An 18825-nucleotide genomic window follows, 5' to 3' on the forward strand; every position below is an offset into this window, starting at 1 on the left:
TAAAGTTGAACAGGGACAAGTGAGTGGAATGTTTTAAAATAATTTATTAGGAATTTTAAAAAGTTTGTTGTTGTTTTTTTCCACCAAAAGGAACAGAGAAATGAAAATTGGAAATTGTTACAGTGTTGACAGTGTGAGCGTGAATCACTTAAAGACCCTCTTTGTTCGATCAGTGCAACATCCCAGTAGCTCACAAATTAAGCCTTTTGGGTCTAAAAGACTTTAGAACAGTCAGCAGAAACAGAATGATGGACCAAATATGTAAACTCCAGTTAAAAGGACAGTTCAAATCTTTGTCTTATTTGTTTTCTCCACTTTAAAAAAAGATCCAACCATCCTGTCATAATACAAAAATAAAATTGGAAATCTGAGTTTTGTTCTGTGGTCCAACATTAGGATTCTCATAAAACACTCAGAACTTTGAGATTAAAGTCAGAAAAGTTCAGACTTCTGACTTTAATGTTAATAAAAATACACTGATTAAACCGTCACATTCACATCTGACCCCTCCCCCCATAAGCGCGCCCGGGAGCACTACGTAAAAAAACAAGATGTGAACAACCTACAGTGTTCTGCAGAATTCCTTCATTTTCCCTCAAAAAGATCACAGTTAAAAACACAAAGTGAGAAAACGTTCACTCAGAGACGTCCTAAAGCGCGTTCCAGAGGATGAAACAAACGCACCCAAACGTTCTCCACCTCAGCGAAGGGTCAGTAAAACCATCCTCAGTTCTCCTCCGGGACACAAAGTGCCGCTTTAAAAGGTATTTACAATATTTTACAGAATTATACAGTTCATGTTGACCTACGATGTCAGTGTAGCTAACGACTGTCGTTACACGTTTTTAGTTAAAAACCTACGGACGCGAGTCGAAGAATCGCAGGATTAAAAAGCAGTTTCGACTACACACAACTGTACATTCTCCAATGAGGATCACAAGTCGTGACCGCCAACATGCTTCAGCAGGAAAAGTTACTTCATGTCCGCTCAGATCAAAGCTCAAGACATCAAAGATGACGAAGAATCAAAAAAACAAGCAAATGGAAAACATGGCAAAAGAAGGGGTCGAAAAGTCAAAGGGCAATTCTGAAACAATTTCTCCTTTCTGAAGATTTAAGTCAAGATACGAAGACAGGACATAAAAAATGAAGCAAACGGAAGATTAAAAACAGCATCTGTACGTTTCAGCATCACATCAGGCTCCTGTTGATGTTTCTGGGATGAGGAGGGTCGGGGTGGGGGTGTGTGGCAGGGTCAGCCGGGTCAGATCAGCTGTGAAGCAGCAGCACATCCCTCCAGCCCTCAGTCTGCAGCTGCGCACTGACGGGAGAAGATCGTCCGTCACCTGTGAGATCATCCGCCATGTGTGAAAGGGTGAAGGGCAACTTACGGTCTTAGTGGTAACCATTGGTGAAGGCTGTGGCGATCAACGGTCCCTACAACACAGGAGAAAACACGCCGGCGTTCAGGGCTTTTGCTCTCTGATCATCGGATCCAAACCAGACCCAGAAGTTGAGGTGGCCTCACCCCTAAACTGTGGCTGAAGCCGGTGCTGGGGGCGGGGCTGGCAGCACTCAGGTAACTGCTCACAGCCGACTCCTGGCTGGCGGTTCCGTAAAGATCCGCCATCGGTCCGGGGCTGCTCGTGCCTAAAAACCCAGCTGAACGAGACGGGGTGGAGCCTGAAGGCATAATTACAGACACATCAGATACATACGTCTGCGTGTGTGTGTGTGTGTGTGTGTGTGTGTGTGTGTGTGTGTGTGTGTGTGTGATGAAGAAAATAAGCTCTCTCACCTCTGACCACAGCTGCCGCCGCCGCCGCCATTGGTCCATAAGCTGTGAGAGGAATAGCTGACAAGACAGAACAGAACAGGATTTAAAACATCAGAAGCAAATGTCCGTTAACTCATGACACGGGCAGACAGCAGGAGGAAGACTACGGCGGGAACCTTCACCGTGTCCGACATCCTGCCGCCAGATGGGGAGGAGACAAATACAAACAGGTAGCCAGCGATGAGGCGAGGATGCTAACGATGCTAACGTGTATTAGACTGACAAGAAGCTGCCTGTAATGTCCAGAGGAGGGACGGACTGACCTGTGAGCTCAGGGGGGTGGGGTGAAGTCAGGAGGGGGGTCCGCTCTAAGTGGAACTCTAAAATAGAAACATCAGAGTGCTGTTGAGACACACACACCCAAACACACACCCACACGTGGGAACACCTGAGAGGTGAGGGCAGCAGGGATGATGTCACTGGGTTCATGGTGTTAAATCAGTTAGAACAATAAAGTTTTCTTTCCAAATCAACCTATTTATCACTCATCCTGACAACAACAAAACATCCAAATCTAACAGCTCGTGTAAAAAAAGCAAAAAAACAAGTGTTTTTACTCATGAATAACACAGAAAGTCAATTATTACAGAACATCCACGATAACAACAAGAACCAGAACCAGAACCTACAACCATGTGAAGGGACATCTGAGAACAACCTTCAGACACTTTAAAATTAATCAACTTTTTAATTTTTTGCTGAATTTGATTCCGTCTCGTTCTGGTGAGGACACACACACGCAGATATTTACAATCAGCCATCACAGCGTCTGAGGTGTTACTATGGCAACACTATTGTGACCGTGCATCTTCGTAGAATACAGGTGGACGTTTTATACTTTATTGACTTGCTCCATGATGGCTGATTGCTAGTTTCAAAAACAATTAAATTAGGAGGTGAGGAAACTGTTATTACCAGGAAATTGGTAGGTGTATCCAGGAGTGATTCCAGCATAGGTCCGACTGGTGTAGGTGGCGGTCTGGAAGCCTGGGTACCCTGCAGAGGGGAGGGGTGACAACCATGACATGTTTTCATCTTCTCTCAAGCTTGATTATTGACTAGTTTATTTTTGAAGAGGGTCTTTCAGCGCGTCGCCTGATCGGCACTGCACTTCCCAGACCAGGCAGCAGAGGGCAGCATTAGCTGAGCAGGTTTCACAGGGTTAAAGGGCCTCTCTGCTCATTTTTTCGGGCAATTTTTCATGACATGAAAGCGTTGCCGAAGCAACATCCCTGATCAGGTCATAAGTTTTCAAAGATAGAGTCACAGCTCGGATATTTCCAGTTCGGCTGCCTTATATTTGAGCTACTGTAGCCATCAGCATGCAGTGTTTGGTGTAAACTGGCCAGCAGCTGCTCTAAATGTCGCCTGACAGCTAAAGCTTCCGGCCCTGATCAATAATCTTACCCAGCATACCGATGCCCAGCATGAAGGCGTCCATCCCATAGGGCATCACGCGAGAGCGCCCCCTGGCGGAGCCAGCGGGGGACATCACCTCCTTGGGCTGAGCCTTCTTACACTCCACCTGACAGCAAAAAAGTCGTTTAAACAGCTCGTCCAAACCATTCAACTTTAGAGTTCTGCTCAAACCATGTTATGTTTGGAGGTCTGAATTAAAATAAACAATTTAAAGAAACATAAAATAAATCTTGACCCTGTTTGAACTCATGTTCTTAACAGCACAAATCTTGAGATATAGAGAAGGATTTTTTTGTGTGTTTTGGTGTTTTAAAATGTATTTCAGTGGAGCAAACTTTATTTTGAGGACTTTTGGGTGAAGGGTTTGTTCCACGTGGTGGCGTCAGCTCTCGCCACTCACCATTTTGTTGTTAATCTCGTGGAAGTGGATTTCACAGACTTTCTCCACCACGTCCTCGTTCTCAAAGGTGACGAATCCGAATCCTGTCGAAGAAGAAACAGACAGCAAGGCCTCAGTGCACCGCTAATGTTCTCCAGTAATCAGTGCTGTAATAGCCGCTTGACACATTAAACCCCCCCCTCCTTCCACTTTGCACTCATCCTCCTCCTCTCCTGGCCAGAAGCCCCCTGGAGCAAAGCTGGTAGGCTGTCATAATCGATCTGTCCCAGGAAGGGGGGGAGGTGCTTAAGGAGGCTTTATCCTGATCCAGATTAGTGGCTAATTAGCCTAGCTGCACTGGTCTCCTCCAGGTCAGCCTACAGGAAGGAGGCCTACGGGGGGGCGATGGAGGAGGATTGATATGGTGCAGAGAGACGGGGTCAGAGGGTCTCACCTCGGTGTCTGTTGGTGGTCTTGTCGAACATTAGCATGGCATCGTCGACCTGCGAGAGGCAGAAGCAAACAAAAAAGCTGGTTTTTAAGTCTTTCCGCAGCCACGTGGCGAGTCAACTGACCTCAGGCCTTCTCAAGTTCTAACCGGGAGGCTCAGCAACAGATGGACGGAGGGGAGGGTGGGAGGAGGTCAGAGAGAAGAGGCCGAGAGGGCACGGGCAGGAAGCCGAGCAGGACGACTCTACGCAGAGCGAGATGCTCCAACTGTCCTTGAATTAATGAACTGATCGTCACAGTAAACCTCCAAACTCTGAGCCTGGCTCATATTCCACACGTTTAAAATCTGGACTTTACATGATCTGCAGAAAAGTTTAAGTTTTGGATTTAGAATCCTTTTCCAGTCGTGTCAAATACCTGATACTTGAATCTAGTCTGACAAAAGGTCAGACTTTAAGGAATTCAGTTTAACAGGAATTCACTGAATTCTAACTTTAATCTCAGAAATCTGGACTTTTGAACGTTTGACAGCTCAGCCAAAAGTCTCATAACTTCAGGAGAGGCGAAATTCCTGCAACAAACTGATCCAATCGCACTTCACAACCGCACCATAATCCCCTGCCACACTTGCAAAGAGTGACGTTGCCATAGCGACAACACAGAAAGTTTTGCATGAAAGTGCCTGTGAATGGTGGGAGAGCGCCAGCGGGACAAAGAGGGAGAAAACAGGCAGAAAGGTGAATCCTGGAGGCAGGTGGAGGCCGGATGACAGCGGCAGGTGGAGCCGTGGTGAGGAGCCCGAGGAGGAGGAGGAGGTTAGGGGGGGGGGGGGGGCAGCAGATTGGGACAGAGTTGAGAGGGAGGAGAATGAGGAGACAAAAGGGGAACAAAGAAGCCCGAAGGCTTTGTTTGTTAGCACAGTTTCTCCTCCTCCTCTCCCTTTGACCTCCTCGCTCCCCACCGCCAGCCCTCTTTATGAAGCGAAGACACAGGTGTCTGTTACACACACACACACACACACACACGCACACACGCACTCACACACACACACACGCACACACAAATCCTGACATGTTTAGAACTGAAGTAAACACAATAAATGAAGCCTAGGAATTTATAATAGATTTGCTGGATTTGCTCGTGTCTGTGTGTGTGTGTGTGTGTGTGTGTGTGTGGTGTGTGTGTGTGTGTATGTCCACAGAAAGGTCAGAGGTGACTGAGGGGTGTCATTGTGAGTTCTCAAACTTTGGCTTTGAATCTTAAAGGCACAGTTCAGCCAGCCCCCCCCCCCCCCGAAGCTTTGGTGGTTTTTGGCTGAACTGTCCCTTTAATCAAACAAACACGCCGAAAACACACAAACGAGCCATTTTCCCCGCGATATTCCCAACGATTTTCTCTGCTGTCCACTTTATTTTTACACCTCTCATCTTCTCCGTGATCCCCGGCTCGACCCTCCCTGCGCTCCTTTGTCCTCAGCAGGACGCCGCACAAAAGGTCCAGCGAGGCAGCGTAATCAGGAACTTCCATGGATGGCTGGAGCCCACATTTCACCGTCCATCCCTCGACATCTCGCTCGCAAAAATTCATCTGGCAGTCATGATTGAGTGGGGAGCTCGGGGAGGACGCGGAACCCCTTCGGACCCCCACACCCCCCGACTAAATTCTCTTAAACGTGGAAAAATAAAGTGTGTGACTGAACTCCAGATCCAACACTCCCCACTTCATCGACACTCCTTCAGAACACCCCCCCCCTACAACACACACTCACACACAATTACTTAGGGACAATAGGCAAGCTGTGTCACCACGGTAACGGGCTGTGGGGTAGTGGGCAGGAGCAGCTGTTACATCAGATTAATTCAGATTCTGATAATCCCTCCTCCTTCCTCACCATCCACACACACTGCACAACTTCTACCCCCCCCCCCCCTCGCTGAAGTTCGCCTGCTGCTCGCCGAGCCTCTCACCCTCGTTAGTTTGCCCTTCCTGCCCCCCTCCCCCCCCTCCCCTCTCCAGCCCAGTAACCCCTTCGCTTCCAGCGGCTCGCCGGACCGGAAAAGTTCTCGCTCACTGGATTTGCATTGAGGGCCGGAATGATCGATACGGAGGATCGCTCACCTTCCCGAACTGGTCGAAGTACTGCTTCACGTCCTCGATGGTGGTGTTCACCGAAAGACCCCCCACGAAGATCTTCTTGGTTCGAGTCACCAGCTGGAGGAGGAACGACAAAGTTGATTAAAACAACGTAAAGTGAAAAAGATTTGCAACTGAGTAGTACGTTAAAAAGTAATTACATGATAATAATGCTGGTTGTAATATAATAATAACAACAATGAGACCTTTGGGCTGTAAAAAAAGAGTCACTGACAACATCCAGCAAAAACACACGTCACTGGATGTACTGGGACAGAGAGGACAAGTGGACTGGGTATACTGGGATATGGTTACATTCTGAAGGTCATAAGGTTCAACCAGAGTTGCAACAGTCAGGACAGAACATTTGGGATTGTACACACACACACACACACGCACACACGCACTCACACACACACACACACACACACAAATCCTGACATGTTTAGAACTGAAGTAAACACAATAAATGAAGCCTAGGAATTTATAATAGATTTGCTGGATTTGCTCGTGTCTGTGTGTGTGTGTGTGTGTGTGTGTGTGTGTGTGTGTGTGTGTGTGTGTGTATGTCCACAGAAAGGTCAGAGGTGACTGAGGGGTGTCATTGTGAGTTCTCAAACTTTGGCTTTGAATCTTAAAGGCACAGTTCAGCCAGCCCCCCCCCCCCCCGAAGCTTTGGTGGTTTTTGGCTGAACTGTCCCTTTAATCAAACAAACACGCCGAAAACACACAAACGAGCCATTTTCCCCGCGATATTCCCAACGATTTTCTCTGCTGTCCACTTTATTTTTACACCTCTCATCTTCTCCGTGATCCCCGGCTCGACCCTCCCGGCGCTCCTTTGTCCTCAGCAGGACGCCGCACAAAAGGTCCAGCGAGGCAGCGTAATCAGGAACTTCCATGGATGGCTGGAGCCCACATTTCACCGTCCATCCCTCGACATCTCGCTCGCAAAAATTCATCTGGCAGTCATGATTGAGTGGGGAGCTCGGGGAGGACGCGGAACCCCTTCGGACCCCCACACCCCCGACTAAATTCTCTTAAACGTGGAAAAATAAAGTGTGTGACTGAACTCCAGATCCAACACTCCCCACTTCATCGACACTCCTTCAGAACACCCCCCCCCTACAACACACACTCACACACAATTACTTAGGGACAATAGGCAAGCTGTGTCACCACGGTAACGGGCTGTGGGGTAGTGGGCAGGAGCAGCTGTTACATCAGATTAATTCAGATTCTGATAATCCCTCCTCCTTCCTCACCATCCACACACACTGCACAACTTCTACCCCCCCCCCCCCTCGCTGAAGTTCGCCTGCTGCTCGCCGAGCCTCTCACCCTCGTTAGTTTGCCCTTCCTGCCCCCCTCCCCCCCCTCCCCTCTCCAGCCCAGTAACCCCTTCGCTTCCAGCGGCTCGCCGGACCGGAAAAGTTCTCGCTCACTGGATTTGCGTTGAATCGGGCCGGAATGATCGATACGGAGGATCGCTCACCTTCCCGAACTGGTCGAAGTACTGCTTCACGTCCTCGATGGTGGTGTTCACCGAAAGACCCCCCACGAAGATCTTCTTGGTTCGAGTCACCAGCTGGAGGAGGAACGACAAAGTTGATTAAAACAAACGTAAAGTGAAAAAGATTTGCAACTGAGTAGTACGTTAAAAAGTAATTACATGATAATAATGCTGGTTGTAATATAATAATAACAACAATGAGACCTTTGGGCTGTAAAAAAAGAGTCACTGACAACATCCAGCAAAAACACACGTCACTGGATGTACTGGGACAGAGAGGACAAGTGGACTGGGTATACTGGGATATGGTTACATTCTGAAGGTCATAAGGTTCAACCAGAGTTGCAACAGTCAGGACAGAACATTTGGGATTGTACACACACACACACACACACACACACACACAAACACAAACACTAACTCTCACCTTGGGCTGAGCTCGGCGAGGAAAGGCGACTTTTGGGTCGATCTGCAGGAGAGATGAAACAGTCTGGTTAGCAGCGACACCAGTGATGACATCACAGACAGCGCACGGCTCTAGCTACGTGCTGAACACACTGCTGTCTGTCAGAGTGTGTGTGTGTGTGTTGACATGAGTGTGAGATGTAGTTTTATTACAACCATAGAGGTGGGGCCCGCGTCTCCGCCTGTCGTGTCGTCTCGCCACGTTTATTTATTCATTTATTTGCATTTGTGACTCTGAGGAAACAAAATGGCTGCCATGGGAGCATCTTCCTCAAACAAAGCCCAAATATTCCGGTCACCAAGCACTCTTTAAATGACACCAGCAACAGGTGACCAACAGGAAGTACAAACAGAGTCAGAATAGCAAAACATCCTTCTGCTTCTGCCCTCCAGCTAAAACTATACGAGCTCACGTTCACGTGACGAACTTCAGAATCGGTGTGTGTGCGTGTATGCGTGTGTGTGTGTGTAACATCACACCAATGGCACCATCACAAACATGCCTCAGCTGGGTGGCGAGAATGGGCGAGCGTACAGAGAGCAGGTGAGAGGAGCTGTCAATCAGAGGCAAAGCCCCGCCCACTCGTCAATGTGTGTGTTTATTGCAATTCGATTGTTTCACCGCGCCTGACAAACAGCAGGCAGAGAGCCACAACACGCCGTGGTGTTGCATTCACAGACAGCCTGTAACACTGGAAATCTCAGATATTAGTCTATGCTGGTCTATCGGAGCTACAAACGTCTAGACTACTCCACACTGTACTGCGGCTCCGCTAACAGACGGTCAGACAGTACAGCGCTAAGATTAGTCCGAGCTGAACTACGACGGTAAACCACATGCGTTTGCTGGAGAAGGCTAACGGCGGCTACGTGCGTCAACACGAACGCTCCTCCTCCTGATTGATGGAGAGTGAGTGAGAACACTACAGGCTACAACTGGAGGATCGGATGCAGTCTCTACTGTTTTAGTTGCTATGGCGACTATGCTACACTGATAATCACCTCTGGTCACCAAAACATCCCGAAGTCCAACACTCCTGTGTGCAAACAAACACACACACGCACACACACACACACAGAGACACACAGGTCATCAAAAGGCTCTGATGTCACACTTTTCTTGTTAGTTTATGAGAACTTCGTCGCCATCTTTTGATTTTCCTTTGATCCTTTAGTGTTCGTGACATCGCCGAGTCTGAAATGTAACCTTTAGCCTAAATTTCACAAAACAGCAGAGGTTTTATAATCGGAAACCCCGTCTGGGTTGGTCTTTTTTTTTTTTAACTTTGCAGAAGCGGTCGCTAACAGAGGAGCTAACTTGTGTTTAATTCCCAGAAAGCTTTGGGGAATCAGGACAATCCCATTTCAGCAGCTCTCCGCTGTCACCGACTGAACAGGCAACAAACCCTGAGCTGCAACTTGTTGACTCCAATCCTATTAGTCAGGAAGGCCAGCCTAATCTCAGCGTCTTTACACCGCGATGACACGACTAACGAGAACAATAACGATGCAACTTTGTGAGCTAGCCTGGCAGGAGCGGGAAGCTAACGCGGGGAAGAGTGTTTTACCCCAGCTTTGTCAAGTTGCTCACAGCATGGAACATTCTTGCTGTTGCCAGTGGAGAACTTCTCTAACAGGATAACCTGCGTGTGTGTGTGTGTGTGTGTGTGTGTGTGTGTGTGTGTGTGTGCGCGCGAGCAACCAGCCAACATATGAAACACGAAAATAAGCCTCTTTCTAATATAATAAAGGATGTGAAACTTTGTCATAAGTTTTTTCTTTTCTTTTGTGACACAGCCATTCTTCAAGTGTGGCAGCGTCGCCACGGAGACGAGCCCCATGGCGGGCTGGTGCCACCCAACCATGATGGTTCTACTTGTCATAGCTGTGGCGTTTCAAGGTGACATTGGAAGACATTCTGCAACGCACGGCTGAAGAAATTCCCTTTCACTTTTCATCCCACAGTTTAAACCTGAAACTTTGGGCAACGACGTTAAACCCTTGAGCTTTAGAAACCGGCCCAGTGAGCGCCGACGCTCGTGAAAGGTTTGGTAGACGTTTTTACAGATTTGTCTGTAAGCGGTGCGTCTCGGGTCGGTCCAGGAGCAGCAGGACGCCAACAGAACCCAAATGATTTTCTCACACCACCCATCAAGCGGCCCCGAATCTCCTCCGCAGAGAACCGGCCCTTCGGTTCTACATGCAGCAGCTAACGCGGGACCACTCCCACCGAGGAGGGACAGGACTGGGTCTCTATGACGACCAGCGCAGGCCACATTGTTCCCACACCGGCCCACATTCATTACTGACAAAGACAGACACACACTCACACACACACACACACACACACACACTCACACACACACGGTCGTTAATAGATTTGAGGCGAGGATTCAGGTGAATGTGTTGACTGTTTTTCAGGCATCAACAGGAAGCTGCTGTCACACCTCGAAGGTTTCAGGTTCCATTCAGAAGGTTTTCACCCTTCGGGGGTATTAAAGTTTGGTACACCCCCGCCCCCCCCATCCCCCAGTGGACATTTTCTCTCCTACAGACTTCCCCTACGCTCGCGGATCATGTGAAGTGCGTTCACGGCACAAAACATCAGCACAATAAAGTGTAGCAACGTTACACCTCTGTGGGGGATTATGGGAGAAATGGGCTGATCAAAGAGGATTAGCAGACAGAGAACTCACTGTTTTGGAGTCCAGCTCGTGTCTCGTTTGGGCCAAGACTTTATCCACTCCGGCCTGATCGACAAAGGTGACGAATCCGAACCCTCTGCAGACATCAGAGGGGGTGTTTTGGGGGGGAAGGGGGGTGGCCGTTAGTCCTAACGAACGTTAGCGATGGAAGACATTTAGGGCCACACTTGGGAAAAAGCTAATGGGGATTTTCATGGGAACCTTTAGAGCTTCAAACTTTGGTCATTGTTAAAACTTTGAACGTTGTCGGGTTGTTCCCCCTCAAAATCCCATTAATATTTTCAAAAAAATCATTTCTGACACATAACAAATGTTCCCGTGTGGCCGTGAGCATCCAAGCATGCACGAGGGGGAAATCACAGGGTCAGACGGGCTCCGCAGCCTCACCTGGAGCGCTTGGTAACTGGATCCCGCATCACCATGCACTCCTTCACCTCGCCGTACTTGCAGAAGTATTCCTTCAGACCCTCTGAGGCAGAAGAGCAACAGGTTCAAACTCCATCCCAGCATCCGTCCCCAGAACAACAGCGATTAAAGAAACTTTCTAAACAATCAGGAATTTTCACTTGTGACAGGGAACCAAAGAGAGCCTATAAAGAGTTCCTGGTTCCACCTGATGCGGGGTCTGTTTGTGACACCTCGGGAGTGACACGAGGGGATTTACCTTGTGTTGTCTGCCAGCTGAGTCCACCTATGAACATTTTACTGCAGGGGGAAAGCAGAGAGAATAAAACGGTCACATTCAGGAACTCTGACCCGAGCAGGGCTGAGGAATGAACAGTGGTTCCCGGAGCGAGCGCAGCGATGCGGGATAGCTGAGCGGAGGTGCGTGAATCTGCCTCAATTTGGAAATTAAAGTTTGCTACAGTTACCAGGGGTCGTGGGGGGAGTCCACGGCGGACAGGCTGCTCTGGCTCCCTTCCGTTTCCATTCTGTGTCCTGGCGGCGTGAATGAGTGAGGTGCGTATCCGAGTGGAGCGGAGCGGAGTGCGGGAGGACCGACGCAGAATGAGCGGAGCTTGGCGGGTTAGGTCCGGGGTGACACAGAGGGGAGCGGGCCAGATTCAGCCGGGGGACAGACTCCTCCTCCTCCTCCTCCTCAGTCCCCGGTCCTTCATCCCACCGGCACGCGGCGTGGGGCCAAGCTGCAGGTACAACGACGCGCCGCTTCCGCTCTGGCGTTTCAACATAAGAGCACCACGGAGCGTTTTAACCGAGTAGAAAAACTATCTTAAAGTTCGGATAACAGAACGGCACCGACAGCATAAAAAGGGGTTAAGTGATTTATTTACTGAGGTCAAGTCAGAAATGAAGTCTCAGTTCATATCAGTTCATATAACAGCTTCCTTATTTGAATAATAACGAGAAACTATAGATTATTATTTAAGCAAAAACATAATATTGCAAGACAGCAAAGTCTGTTAAGAAGGACTTGAATCGACGATGTCTCATTAGTTGTTTCACCTCATCTGAAAGGTATCTTTCGAAATTACACTTGTCAGTGTTTGTTTATTTTTACACATTCTTGTATTTGCTGTGTAATTCCTAATGCAATAACATCGCTGTCATTTATTTATGGTTGCAGAAATAAATTGGATGAACATTTAATAGGTAATCAGAGTCCTTATTGTGAATTTAAATGAGCAAATCCTTCAAACGCGTCTTTATTTTGAAGGGTTTTAACCCCACTTCCTGTTTATCTTTATTTTATGAGCAATTTATTGCAATTTACACAGTATTTGGGAGACAAACTTTACATCAACAAGTTCCCGGCGATGATCTGCTGAGCCATAAATTAATACTTGGAGTCAGAGCAGCAGCACAGGAAGCAGTTTATTAAAGAAAGCCTGTTTGAAAAGTTAGCTTGGTTAAATAAATGAAGCATGTTTAAAAATGTGTAAAGCGCCTAATAAGTAAACAGAACTTGTTGTTTTGAAGACCAAGCACTTGACCAGAGCATAAAGAGTAGTGGAAAGATTTAATTATTAATAATTGGTTTGTCTCCTGGACTCCATCCTGGATTAAGCCTCATGGAAGGTCCCTGGAGGCCTCCAAAGATGGTATTTATTTCCACACCAAGGATCCAGACGACACTGAGAGGCGGGCTAGGAGAGAAAAATCTCATTTTCAAGGGTGAAGCCTCCCAATCAGTAAACCTTTACACATTTCCTGCATGAGTGTGTTTCAGATGCGACCTGCGTGCTGCTCACATGTGCACCCCAGGATTGTGCTCTCATTCATTTCTGGATTTTGAGTATTTAATTAGCAGCAAAGCTGCTCAGGCTAATCTTCTCAACACTGACTCAACATGTGACCAGCTCGCCACAGTTAAAGCCCATCGATAACTCCACCTAAAGATGGCGGTTCTGATGGACGCTGCTTTACAGTTCACACTCACCCACACACACACACACACACACACACACACACACTAGTGTCGCTCTGAATGTGGGACAGGCTCTATTTGGACAGGAATTAAAGGGTGTGTTAAATTTCTGCATGCATGATCAATAGGGTTGGGGGGGACTAATGAGAATAATGGTCCACTAATGAGAGATGGTCAGAGTGGACTCTGTCTCATTACCATCAGCAGATCTTTGTGGAGGGGAAGGATGTGTGTGGGTCAGAGCTCAGTGGAGTTCTGAACATCTATGTTCTGTCTCTGCGCCACAATGACACTTAATCACCGATCAGTCGTGTCCTCCCCCAATAGCAGAAGCTCTGCTTGTCTCCCTAATGCAGCATGTTTATAAATAAATCATGAAATCTGTGATAAAAAAATATTTTAACAAAGAAAATGACTTGATAAACAAATCCACAGGCATCATAAATAACCAGTCAGACCAGTGGAGGAAAAATACTTTTGAATTATGATCTTGACCTTTATTGCACCTGTTCTGACACAAAGTCTGAGGTAAAGGGCTAAATAAATAAGACAGGAAAAAATGTTTTGTATTAAAACTTTAAAAAAAAAACAACTTAAAACTTAAAACTAAGATGAAGCAGGAACCAGCCTGCCAGTCCAGGCACCATGTTCCCAGTAATTCTGTGGACACAGTGTAAAAGCAGCAGAACCTGAGTCTTCTGCTGTCCTGGCGCTCTTTTAACGGCCTCTGGAACCAGTTCCAAACTGGCTCAAGCGTGGCGTTTTTAACTGGGCACTAATTCAACAGCTGCTCTGGCTTTTAGCGTTCAACATTTAACTTTCCACGGTTTTAAAACGTGGATAAAAGCAACAACGCTGGTTGTAACCCAGTCTGACCAGATCTTGGGCTTTTCTGACCGATTCCGAGCCGTTCAGGTGATGCAGTGTCGCCCCCTAGTGGCCGCAAGGCACGCACCAGCCTCCCTTTACAGTTATTTTCATGTTCTGCTCGTTTGAGAACCATGAAGACATGCGAGAACGTTTAAGTTCCTGCTTTAATGCATCGTCTCTCTTTTCTTTCCCCGTGCTCGATTTTCATCCGTTGGTTTCAAATCGCACTGCTTAGCGAGAGAGCGGGGACAAAGTTCACAGGGTGACTGTGAGGAGGAGGAAGAGGAGGGGGTGAACAAGAGGAAGGTTAAAAAAAACAAAATTGACCTTTGAAAGCAAATCAGCAGGTGGAGAGGTAAAACCAGGCAGCTGAGGAAACACGGCGAGAAAAATGTCTTCAGCTGAACGGAGCCCACCAACATGAGGAGGTCTGGAGCCAGTGCCGCTCTCATGGTCATTTGAGCGCTGGAGTGCACACGAGAGCAGCAGGTGGTTTTTTTCCCCCCCAGTTTGTTTGAAAGGAATTAATGGAAGAGCAGACAGAGGAGGAGCGGGCCAAGCTGAGGCCTAAGAGCCTCACCGCCCTGCAGGAGCAGCTGGTCTGGGCCCTGCTGCAGTCCGGTCTGTCCCGGGACATCCTGGTCCAGGCCATCGGGGAGCTGGAGCGAGACAGGGCCAACGCCGAGAGGAGGGAGCGGGGGGATGGCGAGAGCTCCGAAGAGGGCGAGATGGACTTCTCGCCGCCGATATTCAAAGATGTGGAGAAGCTTCCATCAGAGCAGGCGTCCAAGCTGAGAGCCGAGGTGGAGCAGCTGCTGCAGTATGTAAAAAACCCACCTTCTTCACCTTCATGGGTGCTCCTCTTCACTTCCTGCTCCGCTCTCTGACTCTCTCTGGCTTCTGGGGAGAATTTAAGAGGGTTCCTCCTTTTCTAGTTACTAATTACCAGACCCATCATTATTCCCTGGACATTTCTTAATAAATAAGCTACATGCAGGTGAAGATTAATGGAGCACAGTCATGTGACCTGCTGTTTACACAACATCTGCCTGATCTATATGCTTTATCAGCTGCTTTTGACATAGTTTAAACCACATTTTATGCATATCTCAGAATATTTCGTCGCATTTTCATATGAATCACTCCTTAAATGTGGTAACTTTTAAGATTTTTGGTGGCGTGTATGTTTTAATGGCCATTTGAGTGAACGCGTAAGTCACTAAAACACTTTTCGCCTCAGCAGTCTGACCAGGTTGGACTTTGTCCCCGTGAGCGTCACCTTATCTCTGTGTCAATAAGGTGCTTCTCTCTCTGTACGTGAGTGTTTGAACCCAGGGTTCCAAAACTCGACAACAGAGACAGAAATATTGATCTACCCAGGCTGCTTCTGTGTCAGTGTCACCTTAACAGCAAAAAACAACAAAAAAAAGAGAAACAGATTTAGTCACTGAGCACAAGTTAAAATCCCTACAATTGGATAGAGGTGAGCTCATTATTTTAGGCCTATTCAGATGCAACTAAAATTGAATACATCTTTTTACCCCAGCTGTTTCTGTCCTGACAGACATACACATCTGAATAATGAAGCAGGTCCCCCTCTGTGGCTGAGTGGTGCTCCATGTTTATACAGAATAAGCTGTCTTCCCAAGTTCTTTCTAGTGTCCAGTCCGAATCTATTTAGCTTTTTGCATTCCTGTTGTAAATATTAAATAAACCTCCAAGTAAGGGCCTAATCTAGACAAGACCATGATCACAAGACCAGATTCCTTGTTTTTAAATTTAAATATATAACGCCCCCTGGTGGTCAAATATCATTAGTACAACGCCGCCAGAGGAGCTGGACTGACATGTGCTGTACCTGTGACAGGGAGGATCCCTGGCATGTTGCTAAAATGGTGAAAAGTTACATGCAGCAGCATAACCTCCCCCAGAGGGAGGTGGTAGAGGCCACCGGACTGAACCAATCCCACCTCTCCCAGCACCTCAACAAAGGGACGCCCATGAAGAACCAGAAGAGAGCAGCGCTGTACACCTGGTACATCAAGAAGCAGTGCGAGATCAGCCAGCGTGAGCACCTGCCGCCAGCACTAGCTTCCAACCACACGCTCGGCACACAAACTAAATCACCCAATGTTTCCAGAATTCACCAACGCCAAACACGGCTTGGTGTCTGTAGTGGAGCACGGCGAGGAGACCAGGAAGGGCCGCAGGAACCGCTTCAAATGGGGCCCGGCGTCTCTGCAGATCCTGTTCCAAGCCTACGAACGACAGAAGAACCCCGGCAAGGAGGAGAGGGAGGGTTTAGTGGAGGAGTGTAACAGGTGAGTTTTGCTCAGGTTGACCTAACCAGACCTGGGTCAGAGCCCAAAACACTGAGGGCTGTTGATAAAGTCATGATGAAGACACGGGGCATTACTCCCACTCCTTCTGCTTCAAAATATGTCCCTCCCCCTTAAGGGCGGAGTGTATCCAGAGGGGCGTGTCCCCCTCCCAGCTCGCTGGCCTTGGTTCCAACCTGGTAACGGAGGTCCGGGTGTACAACTGGTTCGCCAACCGCCGCAAAGAGGAGACATTTCGTCACAAACTGGCTCTGGACACACCTTTTACTGGTCAGTCTTCATCTGCTAACCACACTCTCCCAACGAGCCCTGAACCCGGTACGTTAACCCCGAGGCACACTTATGAGAGCTGATGCTTCTGGTTCTGGTCAAAGTGCTTGTGAACCTTTGTTTTCCTTCCAGTTGTGAAGTACAGCCAACAGATGCTGTGTGACAGCGTGAACTTGGCCAGGCTGAGCGGGGGGGACAGAACTGGGTGTTTGGTGGTCAGTCCAGTCCAGCTGGAGCCCAGTCACACACTCCTCGAAAACCCCAAACAGGTGAGAAGATCCAGGTGAAGCCTGAAATCTGGGCTTTTACCCCAAAAGGCCCATTTTAGCTTTCAAAAGTTGCTTAAAATGACTTTTAACCCATTTTCTCTAAGCTCTTAAAGCCTGCTTTCACAAGACCACCTTCTTTTAGCGATGTGGCGGCCATCTTTGTTTAAGTCAGCAGGACCTGTCATCGATGTATCACCATTGTGTTCTCTGGGCTCAGGTGTCTGGTGGGGGTCCGCTGCCACCAGTAAGCACTCTGACATCACTGCACAGCCTGTCAACCTCACCAGCGTCCTCGCCGAGCCTCATCATGGCGTCCCTGCCCAGCGTCATGAGCCTGGGCGAGTCCTCGCTCCTCATCGGTAACTTTGCGTCCGTTTTCTCCGATTTTCCGAGCCGAGAGCCAAGACGACATCCCTCAGAGCGCGATGTCATCGCAGGTTTGACGTCGACGCAGCCTCAGAGCGTGCCCGTCATCAACAACATGGGCACGGGATTCACCACCCTCCAGCCGATCTCATTTCAGCAGCAGCTCCACGCCTCGCCGCAGCAGCCGATGCCACAGCACCTCCAGGGTCACATGGGTTCCAGCCCCTTCATGGCCACCATGGCACCGCTGCCCTGTCACAGTAAGGCTCCAGCAACATCATCACACCACTTCTTCCTTTATTTTTAAATTTCCCCTCAACTCTTTTGAGGCAACAAGTGTCCCTGTGAGGCTTCCGTAGCTTAACGAGCAACTTTCTTACCACGCAGTGTACAAGTCGGACTCGCCTCAGTACCCTTCGTCCAGTCTGCTGTCTCAGGCCTTGGTGATCGCCGACAGCGGCGGTCTGGGGACGCTGACCAGTCTCACTGCAGTCAGACAGGTAAACTGGCTTTGAAGGGAGGACGGGTCTGTTCAGGGGAAAAAACATTCAATTTTGGACGTTTACGTTGTTGGGCAGATTCTCTCAGCAGATCAGGAAGACCACACGGACTCACCTGTGCCAGAGGACTCGCTACAACTGCAGCCAAACACACCTGTACCAGGTACAAACACACATCCCGTGACCACTTTTGATGGAAATCATTCTTTAGTTTTGATGATTATACTCGTTTTGCACGCAACGTAAAGAGAAAAACTGATTTCAAAAGCCTTCAGCTGTCACATGTCTCACCTGTTGGCAGCATCTTCAGAGAGCCTGGAGCTGTACCCGCCCTCTCAGCCATCAGACAGTCACCAGTCTCACCTCCTGTCTCCATCACCTTCAGACATCAGCTACATCCCTGCACAGATGGCGTCCACAGCACAGTAAATGTACAAAAGAGCACAAGTGGGAATTTTTTTATATATACAATTTTATATCAAGTTTGTCAATTTTGATAAAATCAGCATTTTTTTAGGCATAGAAAATATCAGAAAGAGTTGAATTGATAAAAGTGAGAAAGCGATCAAGTAGTCTGTTGAATAAAAGCTGGAATTGTGACCATGTCACTGAAGCATACTGTAGATATTAAAGAAAGGTGAGGATGAGGAGTTCACACTGGAAAACAGAAAGCATGAAAAGAAAGATGAGGAGTTTTATGTCCCTCACACCCTCACTGATGTCCTGTGCTGGATCCAGCAGTGCGGCGGCGTCCTGGGCCGACATTAACCTCCAGAGCCGAGCAAGGTCGCTGGAAAGATTCACCCGTGTGTGAAGGAGCTGAAACTTAAAATGTTACCTGTTTTTTTTTGTCAGTCTGTTTTTGAAAACAAATAAATGAAAAGACAAAATAAATACGACGTGTAAAAATATGGAGTCGGTGTC

At 48.1% G+C, this 18825-nt stretch overlaps 2 protein-coding genes across 2 annotated transcripts; one reads left to right on the forward strand and one right to left on the reverse strand.

Annotated features, from left to right (window-relative positions):
- Positions 1–24: 24 nt before the first annotated feature.
- Positions 25–11847, reverse strand: msi1b (musashi RNA binding protein 1b). The gene is made up of 15 exons (XM_057033437.1): positions 11774–11847; positions 11566–11606; positions 11289–11370; positions 10893–10977; positions 8159–8200; positions 7714–7806; positions 4090–4138; positions 3657–3739; positions 3245–3362; positions 2753–2833; positions 2101–2157; positions 1799–1855; positions 1529–1683; positions 1392–1437; positions 25–1321 (listed from the first exon to the last, which is right to left on the reverse strand). The coding sequence occupies exons 1-14, from the start codon at positions 11830–11832 to the stop codon at positions 1396–1398; spliced, it is 1044 nt and encodes a 347-aa protein (XP_056889417.1). The 5' UTR covers positions 11833–11847; the 3' UTR covers positions 25–1321; positions 1392–1395.
- A 2329-nt stretch (positions 11848–14176) lies between these two features.
- hnf1a (HNF1 homeobox a) lies at positions 14177–18816 on the forward strand. Its single transcript, XM_057033415.1, has 10 exons — positions 14177–14977; positions 16025–16224; positions 16298–16478; positions 16615–16814; positions 16899–17035; positions 17253–17394; positions 17473–17661; positions 17789–17901; positions 17980–18064; positions 18203–18816. The coding sequence occupies exons 1-10, from the start codon at positions 14685–14687 to the stop codon at positions 18328–18330; spliced, it is 1668 nt and encodes a 555-aa protein (XP_056889395.1). The 5' UTR covers positions 14177–14684; the 3' UTR covers positions 18331–18816.
- Positions 18817–18825: the final 9 nt, after the last annotated feature.

Source organism: Takifugu flavidus, chromosome 5 (genome assembly GCF_003711565.1).
Source record: "Takifugu flavidus isolate HTHZ2018 chromosome 5, ASM371156v2, whole genome shotgun sequence".
In the NCBI taxonomy this organism is placed as follows: domain Eukaryota; kingdom Metazoa; phylum Chordata; class Actinopteri; order Tetraodontiformes; family Tetraodontidae; genus Takifugu; species Takifugu flavidus.

Coding starts and splice junctions, on each gene's coding strand:
- hnf1a (XM_057033415.1), top strand. CDS start 14,685: ATGGAAGAGCAGACAGAGGAGGAGCGGGCCAAGCTGAGGCCTAAGAGC. Junction 16,225..16,297: donor GCAGTGCGAGATCAGCCAGC/GTGAGCACCTGC, acceptor CAATGTTTCCAG/AATTCACCAACGCCAAACAC. Junction 17,036..17,252: donor TCCTCGAAAACCCCAAACAG/GTGAGAAGATCC, acceptor CTCTGGGCTCAG/GTGTCTGGTGGGGGTCCGCT.
- msi1b (XM_057033437.1), bottom strand. CDS start 11,832: ATGGAAACGGAAGGGAGCCAGAGCAGCCTGTCCGCCGTGGACTCCCCC. Junction 3,363..3,656: donor ACGAGATTAACAACAAAATG/GTGAGTGGCGAG, acceptor TTTTGCTGTCAG/GTGGAGTGTAAGAAGGCTCA. Junction 2,158..2,752: donor ATACACCTACCAATTTCCTG/GTAATAACAGTT, acceptor TTTCTATTTTAG/AGTTCCACTTAGAGCGGACC.